The 11185-nt window shown below is 44.3% G+C and overlaps 1 protein-coding gene across 3 annotated transcripts; it reads left to right on the top strand.

Moving 5' to 3' along the window:
- Positions 1 to 313: 313 nt before the first annotated feature.
- Positions 314 to 10437, top strand: LOC129853542 (indoleamine 2,3-dioxygenase 2-like). 3 transcript variants are annotated; one of them, XM_055919690.1, is made up of 10 exons: positions 316 to 460; positions 1017 to 1112; positions 1502 to 1621; positions 6421 to 6539; positions 6653 to 6667; positions 6851 to 6890; positions 7165 to 7282; positions 7380 to 7431; positions 8092 to 8240; positions 8549 to 10435. In XM_055919690.1, exons 1-10 carry the CDS (start codon positions 368 to 370, stop codon positions 8911 to 8913), a joined length of 1167 nt encoding a protein of 388 aa, XP_055775665.1. In that variant the 5' UTR covers positions 316 to 367; the 3' UTR covers positions 8914 to 10435. The 3 variants fall into 3 exon arrangements, with proteins under 3 accessions (XP_055775666.1, XP_055775665.1, XP_055775664.1); XM_055919689.1 differs by having other exon boundaries at positions 318 to 460; positions 6851 to 6950; positions 8549 to 10433; XM_055919691.1 differs by lacking the exon at positions 1017 to 1112 and having other exon boundaries at positions 314 to 460; positions 6851 to 6950; positions 8549 to 10437.
- The last annotated feature ends 748 nt before the right edge of the window (positions 10438 to 11185 follow it).

Raw genomic sequence — 11185 nt, 5'->3', positions numbered from 1 at the left:
GGCTGGTGCATTACTATTTTGTTCACGTCTATGTAAGCTGCTATTTTGTCATCACTGGTAATCAGAATGCGATATTGATTGAGCATAACATTTCTCGCATAGACATGTTTATAGATTGATACCAGTACAGGTCAAACTAGATCACAAGGCCAAAAGCATGTCTCGACCCTAGAACTACTAACTCATAATGATATGAGACCATTGTGCAATAGTGTGGCTAAAGGTAAAAAGAAAAGTTGTGTAAGCAGATTTTTGTTGACACGGTTTACAAGTGAACTCTGTGCTGGGGTCCAGACAGTTTGAGGTCTGGCTGAACTCTCACTTTGCATACTTACCAGATCATTCAAACTGCCCTCGTTCAGCCCCCATGGCCTCTACTATCACAGACTCACAGAAGCCTTTCTCTTTGGACCCCTACCATGTCTCTGAGCAATTTGGCTTCATCCTCCCTGCACCCCTGGTAGGTATTTCAATGGATACCAATTGCATTTGTAATTGGTGTCAGTCAATAGTTGGTATTTGCTGAATCTCATTAGGTCTGCTGCTCCTGCTTATAGTCATTAGTTTTTGTTTGTTGAATGAAAGTAAGTGTAAAGTAAGTAGCATTGATTAATTTTGATATGTGGTTGGCAGGTTATAACTTTCTTAGCCTCACACAGTGACATTCATTTCCCTGAGACCCCAAATCAAGCTGTGCTTTTTTGTGTGGGTAGTTTGGTATTGGTCTTTTTTGTCTCTCCAACCCTGTTCCTGGAGAGCTATACATCTGTAGGTTTTTCACTCCAACCCCAGTTGTTACTAATCTGATTCTGCATATCAACCAGTTACTGTAATCATTAGAATCAGCTGGCTAGATTAGGGTTGGAGTGAAAACCTACAGGACTGTAGCTCTCCAGGAACAGGGTTGGAGAGCCTTGCTCTAGACTGCATTGGCGTTTGAATTTGGAGTGCAGATGAGAGCATTCCAATCCAGGACAATACCTTGACACTTTTCAATATGACTCAATACCCTAAAGGCAGAGTTGCCGCCATACTACCAGCCCTGGATGGACATTGCCCAGCATGTTACAGAGCTCATTTACTCTCACATGCTGCGCTCCCACATTCTCAAGGTAAAGCTGTCTATACTGTAAAACTCAGCTGATCAGTAAGTAACAAGGGGTGAAATAGGGGGAATGGAATTCTACCACCTGGTTTCTACCAACTTGGTTTGGAAGACATTAAACTGTGGAAATTAAATAGATTTATAAGTTCATTAGCTTTTGGTGACAGTTCCACACTGTTAATAACAATGTGTGAAGAGATGATGACAAAAGATACATCTGGTTTGATTATGAAGATAATTCATTTCATTGATTCATTACATAGCCTGAAGCATTCAAATATCTAACAAAGTAAAATGGGTAATGTGTAATATTTCAAGCATAGTGTATTAATAATGACTAACATTTATATGTGATAGACTGTAGCGTCAGCTCCATTTTTATACTTACTCCCTCAGATGCCCCTGCTGAACACCCAATTCCTGGAGAGCCACAGAGAGCTGCGTCTGGCCCACTTGGCCCTGAGTGTGATGACCATGGGTTACGTGTGGCAGGAGGGGGAGGATGACACAGTCAAGGTTTTTCACCAACCCTTCTTATTAGGAATATTCTGGACCTGGAGTGGGAAGAGAGACACATGTAACCGTTAGATTATTTTCTTCTAAAATCACAGCAGGTGAAAAAATTGCTGATCAAATTTTCTGACTATAAATCAAAGGTCAAATTATTCAGCCACTTTGGCACTTTCAGGTTTGAGATGAAATCATCAAATAAAATAAATGTTTCTAGGTCACATGCACCGAATACAACAGGTGTAGACTTTACAGTGAAATGCTTACTCAAGAGCCCATTCCCAACAGTGCAGAGTTAAAAAGTAAGATAAATATTTGCTAAATAAAAAAGGAAATAGTAACACAATAAATAACAATATCAAGGCTATATACAAGCAGTACCAGTACCAAGTCAATGTGCAGGGGAATGAGGTAGTTGATGTAATACAGTATGTACATGTGGGTAGGGTCATAGTGACTAGGCAATCAGGATATACAGTATATTCGGAATGTATTCAGACCCCTTTCCTTCTTACACATTTTGCTACGTTGCAGCCTTATTCTAAAATTGATTACATGAAAAAATATATTCTCAATCTACACACAATACCACATAATGACAAAGCGAAAACATGTTTTTAGAAACTTTTGCAAATGTATTAAAAATAAAAAACAGAAATACCTTATTTACATACATATTCAGACCCTTTGCTATGAGACTTGAAATTGAGCTCAGGAGCATCCTGTTTCCATTTATCATCCTTGAGATGTTTCTACAACTTGATTGTAGTCCACTGGTGGTAAATTCAATTGATTGGACAAGATTTGGAAAGGCACACACCTGTTTATATAAGGTCCCACAGTTGACAGCGCATGTCAGAGAAAACACCTAGCCATGAGGTTGAAGGAATTGTCCTTAGAGCTCCGAGACAGGATTGTGTTGAAGCACAGATCTAGGGAAGGATACCAAAACATTTCTGCAGCATTGAAGGTCCCCAAGAACACAGTGGCCTCCATCACTCTTAAATGGAAGAATTTTGGAACCACCAAGACTCTTCCTAGAGCTGGCCGCCGAGCCAAACTGAGCAATCAGGGGAGAAGGGCCTTGGTCAGGGAGGCGACCAAGAATCCGATGGTCACTCTGACAGAGCTCCAGAGTTCCACTGTGGAGATGGAAGAACCATCCAGAAGGACAACCATCTCATGCAGCAGTCCACCAATCGGGCCTTTATGGTAGATTGGCCAGACGGAAGCCACTCCTCAGTAAAAGGCACATGACAGCCCACTTGAAGTTGGCCAAAAGGCACATAAAAGACTCTCAGACCATGAAAAACAAGATTCTCTGGTCTAATGAAACCAAGATTGAACTCTTTGACCTGAATGCCAAGGGGCACATCTGGAGGAAACCTGGCACCATCCCTACGTTGAAGCATGGAGGTGGTAGCATCATGCTGTGGGGATGTTTTCAGCGGCAGGGACTGGGAGACTAGTCAGGATCGAAGGAAAGATGAATGGAGCAAAGTACAGAGAGATCCTTGATGAACACCTGCTCCAGAGCGCTCAGCACCTCAGACTGGGGCGAAGGTTTACCTTCCATCAGGACAACGACCGTAAGCACACAGCCAAGACAACGAAGGAGTATCTTTGGGACAAGTCTCTGAATGTCCTTGAGTGACCCAGCCAGATCCCGGACTTGAATCCGATCAAACATCTCTGGACAGACCTGAAAATAGCTGTGGAGCGACGCTCCCCATCCAACCTGACAGAGCTTGAGAGCATCTGCAGAGAATAATGGGAGAAACTCCTCAAATACAGATGTGCCAAGCTTGTAGCGTCATACCCAAGAAGACTCGAGGCTGTAATCACTGCCAAAAGTGGTTCAACAAAGTACTGAGTAAAGGGTATGAATACTTATGTAAATGTGATATTTCCTTTTTTTTTTTTTGCAAAAATTTGCAAAAATGTCTAAACACTATTTGCTTTTTCATTATGGGGTACAATTGAATCAATTTCAGAATAATTCTGTAACGTAACAAAATGTGGAAAAAGTAAAGGGGTCTGAATGCACTGTATAATAAACAGTAGCAGCAGCATATGTGAAATGTGAAAGTGTGTCTACACTTTCTAGTGTGTGTGTGTGTGTGTGTGTGTGTGTGTGTGTGTGTGTGTGTGTGTGTGTGTGTGTGTGTGTGTGTGTGTGTGTGTGTGGCGTCAGTATGCATGGGTGTGTGTGTTTTGTGTGTGTGAGCGTATGTAGTGTGTGTGTGAGTTGGAGTGTCAGTGTAGTATGTGTGAGGGTGTTGGTAGAGTCTAGTGAGTGTGTGTGTGTGTGGGTAGACTCTAGTGTGTGTGTTTGTGTGTGGGCAGAGTCTAGTGAGTGTGTATGTGAGTAGTGTGTGTGCGAGTGTGTGGGTAGAGTCTAGTGAGTGTGCGTGTATAGTGTGAGTGTGTAGGTAGAGTCTAGTGAGTGTGTGTGTATAGTGTGGGTAGAGTCTAGTGAGCATGTATTGTGTGTGAGTGTCTCGGTAGAGTCTAGTGAGTGTGCATAGAGCATGTGCAAGGAAGGCAGTGCAAAACGGTAAAGGAATAAATAGTAAAGGGAGTCAATGTAAATAGTCTGGGTAGACGCTGGGCGTAGAAGCTGTTCAGGTGCCATTTGGTTACAGGCTTAGCACTCCGGTACCGCGTGGTACAGAGGTCCTGGATAGCAGGGAGTTTGGCCCCAGTGATGTACTGGGCCGTACGCACTACCCTCTGTAGCACATTGCGGTCAGATGCCAAGCAGTTGCCATACAAAGGGGTGATGCAGCCAGTCGAGATGCTCTCAATGGTGCAGCTGTAGAACATTTTGAGGATCTGAGGGCCAATGCCAAATCTTTTCAGTTTCCTGAGGGGGAAGATGCGTTGTCATACCCTCTCCACGACTGTGTTGGTGTATTTGGACCATGATAGGTCCTCAGTGATGTGGACACCGAGGAACTTGAATCTCTCGACCCGCTCTACTACAGGCCTGTCGATGTAAATAGGGGCGTGTTCGGCCTTCCGTTTCCTGTAGGCCTCGATAAGCTCCTTTATCTTGCTGACATTGAGGGAGATGATGTTGTCCTGGCACCACAATGCCAGGTCTCTGACCTCCTCCCTATAGGCTGTCTCATCGTCGTCAGTGATCAGGCATACAAAATCAAATCAAATTGTATTTGTCACATGCGCCGAATACAACAGGTGTAGACCGTACAGTGAAATGTTTACTTACAAGCCCTTAACCAACAATGCAGTTTTAAGTAAATACCCCCCCCCCCCCCCCAAAAAAAAAGTAAGAGATAAGAATAACAAATAATTAAAGTGCAGCAGTAAATAACAATAGCAGGGCTATATACATGGGGTACCGGTACAGAGTCAATGTGCGGGGGCACCGGTATTGAGGTAATATGTACATGTAGGTAGAGTTATTAAAGTGACTATGCATAGATAATAACAGAGAGTAGCAGCAGCGTAAAAGGGGGGAAATGCAAATAGCCTGGGTAGCCATCTGATTAGACGTTTAGGAGTCTTATGGCTTGGGGGTAGAAGCTGTTTAGAAGCCTCTTGGACCTAGACTTGGCACTCCGGTACCGGTTGCCATGCGGTAGCAGAGAGAACAGTCTATGACTAGGGTGGCTGTCTTTGAAAATTTTTAGGGCCTCCTTCTGACACCGCCTGGTATAGAGGTCCTGGATGGCAGGAAGCTTGGCCCCGGTGATGTACTGGGCTGTACGCACTACCCTCTGTAGTGCCTTGCGGTCAGAGGTTGAGCAGTTGCCATACCAGGCAGTGATGCAACCCATCAGGATGCTCTCGATGGTGCAGCTGTAAAACCTTTTGAGTATCTGAAGACCCATGCCAAATCTTTTCAGTCTCCGGATGGGCAATAGGTTTTGTCATGCCCGCTTCATGACTGTCTTGGTGTGCTTGGATCATGTTAGTTTGTTGGTGATGTGGACAAAAAGGAACTTGAAGCTCTCAACCTGCTCCACTGCAACCGCATCGATGAGAATGGGAGCGTGCTCGGTCCTCCTTTTCCTGTAGTCCACAATCATCTCCTTTGTCTTGATCACGTTGAGGGAGAGGTTGTTGTCCTTGCATCACACGGTCAGGTCTCTGACCTCCTCCCTATAGGCTGTCTCATTGTTGTTGGTGATCAGGCCTACCACTGTTGTGTCATCGGCAAACTTAATGATGGTGTTGGAGTCGTGTGTGGAATCTACAAAGACAGCTTATTGGAATCAGCTTGTTGGAATCAAAACACAACCACCGTTGTGTTGTTGGCAAACTTAATGATTATGTTGTAGTCGCGCGTGGCCATGCAGTCGTGGGTGAACAGGGAGAACAGGAGGGGACTGAGCACGCCCCCTGAGGGGCTCCCGTGTTGAGGGTCAGCGTGGCGGATTTGTTGTTGCCTACCCTCACCACCTGGAAGTGGTCTGTGAGGAAGTCTAGGATCCTGTCCCAGGGTCCTTAGCTTAGTGATGAGCTTGGAGGGCACTATGTTGTTGAACGCTGAGCTGTAGTCAATGAACAGCATTCTCACATAGGTGTTCCTTTTGTACAGGTGGGAAAGGGCAGTGTGGATTGCAATAGAGATTGCGTCATCTGTGGATCTGTGCAAATTGGAGATGGTACCAGGGATACGAAGAGCAATAAATCATTACTAGATCCATGCACATTAGGGACTTACTGTATGTACATTGGCTATCTGTAAACATAACCCCAGTCATCATGCAATACACTGAGTATCAGCTGTTATATAACAGCAAGTCCCTCTGATATGAACTCTTATCTCCCATAAGATGCTTCCCCGCAACCTGGCCATTCCATACTGTGAGGTGTCTCAGCGCCTAGGACTTCCTCCCATCCTTACCCATGCAGACGCAGTACTGGCTAACTGGAGGAAGAGGGATCCACAGGGGTAAGATTAGAATACTCAAGGGTCTCCTGTTATACAATTCTATTTTTGTCTGTCAGTGATATTTAAGGAAAATTTGTTTATTTTTCATGTCACCACCTCATCTTCCATACCAGACTGTTTGACATGGAGTAAGTATCGCCTTGAATAACTGATCCCAACAAGCTGTCTTTGTAGATTCCACACATTCCAATAGTCTTTGTTTGTTAGCTAATGCAATTTGAAAATCTCATAAAATGGTTGCTGGAACTTTGACTTCTTACCAGCTGTCATTGTGGCCTTGGTGATTGTTGTTGTTTTCATCGCTTTCCCAGGAACTTGGAACTGCTTGTCACGCTACCTGGTGGGGACAATGTGAGAGGGTTCTTCATGGTCACTCTGCTAGTGGAGCTGGCTGCAGTGCCAGCCATTAAGGTTGGAGCTGTATAATCACATGTCCAGTTGGTCACACATGTATTGCACATTCTGAGAAGGACAGGCATGAAACCGTCAGAGGAAACAGTGGTCTTTTAGTTGTGACTAGTAAAGACAAAATAGACAAGACATACAAATACTACAGTAGCTCACATAACTGAGCAGATAATATCCATAGTATTATGCTGATTTGTGATGCTTTGTTGTGTTTCAGAGTATTCCTTTGGTTATTAACGGGGTTCAGTGCAGTGATGCTGAGACTGTAACCAGAGCACTAGAGGAATTCAGCCAGGCCATGCAGGGCATGACAGATGCACTTAAACTGATGCATGGTACTACAGCTGAAACAGATGAGATGTTTTACTGCATTGACATTCAGCACAGTTCACCTGCATTCTCAGCATATAGATGTCTCTTATGTTGTTCCAGTGTATGTCAAACCCGAAGTCTTCTATGGCATTATGAGGATCTATCTGTCTGGGTAGGTACTGAATACCCCTAGGCCTAGACGATATAAAATTTGTTTTTATGTCTGACAAAAGTTAATGACGCGTATAATATACATGTAATTTATGACTATATACTGAGAATACCAAACATTAGGAACACCTTCCTAATATTGAGTTTCCCTCAGAACAGCCTCGATTTGTCTGGGCATGGACTCTACAAGGTGTCAAAAGCATTCAACAGGGAAGCTGGCGCATGTTGACTCCAATGCTTCCCATAGTAGTGTCAAGTTGATTGGATGTGCTTTGGGTGGTGGACCATTCTTGATATACACTAGAAACTGTTGAGCGTGAAAAACCCAGCAGCATTTCAGTTCTTGATACAAACCAGTGTTCCTGGCACCTACTATGATACCCTGTTCAAAGGCACTTACATATATTGTCTTGCCCATTCACCCTCTGAATGTCACACATACACAATCCATGTCTCATTTGTCTCAAGGCTTAAATATCCTTCTTTAACCTGTCACCTCCCATTCATCTTCACTGATTGAAGTGGATTTAACACGTGAAATCAATGAGGGATCAGAGCTTTCACCTGGATTCACCTGGTCAGTCTATGTCAGGGAAAGAACAGGTGTTCTTAACATTTTTGTATACTCAGTGTATTATATACCTGTATGTGTGTTGGTCAGGTGGAAAGACAACTCCTCCATGCCAGCTGGGTTGGTGTATGAGGGCGTCCAGGCAGAGCCTATGGAGTATTCTGGTGGGAGTGCTGCCCAGAGCAGTCTGCTGCACTGCTTTGATGAGCTGCTGGGTGTCAAACATGAAGCAAAGAGTGGTAAGAAAGCAAAGGTCCAGAAGAGTCGGTGCACAGAAAAAATATTACCACACAAAAATCCATCAATGTTATGCAGAGATATGAATGGCTGCATTAACACATACTTTTTAAGGCCTTTAAGGCCTTTTCTTATGTAATAAGGAAATGTTCACTTAGAACCACAAAGAGTTGTAACACGTCCCGTGTTATACAGATGTCTCCAAAATGCTTTGGCATGGCATTTTATTCTACATAGACATATTTTTTATACTTAGGAATCCTAAAGACGTAATTTCCAGTGAGGGTGAATGTGCTATCTACTTGTACAGGTGCCTTTCTGACCCGTATGAGGAACTACATGCCCCCTTCCCACAAGCGTCTGATCCAGGACATCTCTCTGCAGCCCTCCCTGCGAGGCTTTGTCCAGCAGCAGGCCTGTGAGCCGCTGACCGCAGCCTTCCAGCTCTGTGTGACCAAGCTGCTTGCCCTCCGCAGCTACCACATCAACGTGGTCAGCCGCTTCATCACTGTGCCCGCTGCCCGTGCCCGACAGCTCCGAAACCAGGGGAACATTTCCCAGGAGGAGACTGTCAGCATGGCGCCCGCGGCACTGGAGGAGACGGGCACCGGCGGCTCGGGCATCATGAGCTTCCTAAAGACTGTAAGGGACCGCACACGGGACGTCTCAATTTAAACCATCAGTGTTCATTTCCATTAAATGCAACCACTAATTTCTTAATTTAATCTAAAATAGAATGTAAAATATGTATCGGATGACTAGTCCAGACCGACTGTGCTCATACCACAATCCCCAATTCCTGCATGAGTCAGAAAACTGTCATGCAAGAAATCTCGCACTTTTTCTACATTTTGTTATGTTTAAGTATTATTGTAGAATTGATTAAATAGCTTTTTTTCTCATCGATCTACACACAATTCCCCATAATGACAAAGAAAAAAGAAATAAAAATATTACATTTACATAAGTATTCAGACCCTTTAATCAGTACTTTGTTTAAGCACCTTTGGCAGTGATAACAGCATTGAGTCTTCTTGGGTATGACACTACAAGATTGGCACACCTGTATTTGGGGAGTTTCTCCCATTCCTCTCTGCAGATCCTCTCAAGCTCTGTCATGTTGGATGGGAGCTTTGCTGCACAGCTATTTTCAGGTCTCTCCAGAAATGTTAGATCGGGTTCACTCAAGGATGTTCAGAGACTTGTCCCAAAGCCACTTCTGCATTATCTTGGCTGTGTGCTTAGGGTCGTTGTCCTGTTGGAAGGTGAACCTTCACCCCAGTTTGAGGTCTTAAGCGCTCTGGAGCAGGTTTTCATCAAGGATCTCTTTATACTTTGCTCCGTTTATCTTTGCCTCGAGCCTGACTAGTCTCACAGTACCTGCCGCTGAAAACATCCCCACAGCATGATGCTGCCACCACCATGCTTCACCGTAGCGATGGTGCCAGGTTTCCTCCAGATGTGCCCCTTGGCATTCAGGTCAAAGAGTTCAATCTTGGTTTCACCAGACCAGAGAATCTTGTTTCTCATGGTCTGCGAGTCCTTTAGGTGCCTTTTGGCAAACTCCAAGCAGGACTGCTGCATGAGATGGTTGTCCTTCTGGAATGTTCTCCCATCTCCACAGTGGAACTCTGGAGCTCTGTCAGAGTGACCATCGGATTCTTGATCACCTTCCTGACCAAGGCCCTTCTCCCCCGATTGCTCAGTTTGGCCCGGCGGCCAGCTCTAGGAAGAGTCTTGGTGGTTCCAAACTTCTTCCTTTTAAGAATGGAGGCTACTGTGTTCTTGGGGACCTTCAATGATGCAGAAAAGTTTTGGTACCTTTCAGATCTGTGCATCAACACAATCCTGTCTCTGAGCTCTACCGACAATTCCTTCGACCACATCCTGTTTGGGAGTTTTTGCAAAATAAGTAATTTGAAGGTCCCTGCAATTGATCATAACTAACACAAAAAAGTTACAATGAAACTTCCACTGTCAGCAAAGAGCAAGTGTCCTAAGGTCTGCAGTACCCAGAGACACCAGAGTAGGGCACTAGTGTGAGAGAGTGAGAGAGTGAGACCACTTGCTATGTACATCAGAAAACTGAGGAAATGGACAGTCCACACCTTCCATCATTATTATTAGTATGGTCCTGTTGAGGCACGTGTACTGGCTTATGTTTTCATCTTCTGTTTGACGATAATGGGATGGACGAAAGCATCACACCAAATTCCATCAGAGACATGCCATTTAAGCAAGAAGTGTAAAGTGTTCAGGAACAACAGGCTTATTCTTAAAATGTCTGTAGTCATTGTGTATACAATTTATTTCCAAGTAGGGCACTAACATTTTTAGCACAGTGGATATAAACTGCCATTGACAGTCCTCTATATAAAGGTGTGTTATCTCCATCAGGGAGTTATTTCAGAACACAATGCAGTGGAGTGAAGCTCCATCCGTTACCAGAGATATTCCTTCACTCCTCCAGACCAGCGCTCCTCCTGCCCACATACACCCCTTACATGCCCCAGCTATCACTTCCTGGAGTGATAAAGCATGGAATACCCAAAGAAATAAAGAGCTGGATTGTGCCATGAATGGCCTGTGTGCCATGGCATTATCTTCACCTTTCCTGGCTCGCCTCCATTGGCGTTTCATTACAATAACTGTCATGCACCATCAGATAAAGCTGGTGATGTGTGTCAATCTGTCATGGAAATCCAATTCCACAAACCTGACCGATCTATCTTACCCTCCCTCTTCTCCCACATACTGAATAGGGAGGACATGCAAAAACAAGAGATTGTCATTGAGGGGAAATTGATATCAGGCGTCTGTCCCAAAAGCCATGGTTTTATGGGCTGTATACTAGTTATTTTTCACTAAACAAGCAAACAGAGAACGAAAGAGCTCCTTTACTTACTTAGTAAACATGGAGGAAGGGAGGGACAGGAAGGGAGGGAAG

This window comes from Salvelinus fontinalis, chromosome 4, assembly GCF_029448725.1.
Source record: "Salvelinus fontinalis isolate EN_2023a chromosome 4, ASM2944872v1, whole genome shotgun sequence".
Classification (NCBI taxonomy): domain Eukaryota; kingdom Metazoa; phylum Chordata; class Actinopteri; order Salmoniformes; family Salmonidae; genus Salvelinus; species Salvelinus fontinalis.
Note: the sequence above shows the minus strand (reverse complement) of the source record. Positions and strands in the feature narration are given on the sequence as shown.

What these genes read in the sequence shown, in the direction of transcription:
- LOC129853542 (XM_055919689.1), top strand. Translation starts at nt 368, where the DNA reads ATGGCCTCTACTATCACAGACTCACAGAAGCCTTTCTCTTTGGACCCC. An exon ending in GGGAGGATGACACAGTCAAG is followed by an intron (nt 1,622 to 6,420) that starts GTTTTTCACCAA and finishes ATCTCCCATAAG; the next exon opens with ATGCTTCCCCGCAACCTGGC. An exon ending in CAAACATGAAGCAAAGAGTG is followed by an intron (nt 8,241 to 8,548) that starts GTAAGAAAGCAA and finishes CTACTTGTACAG; the next exon opens with GTGCCTTTCTGACCCGTATG.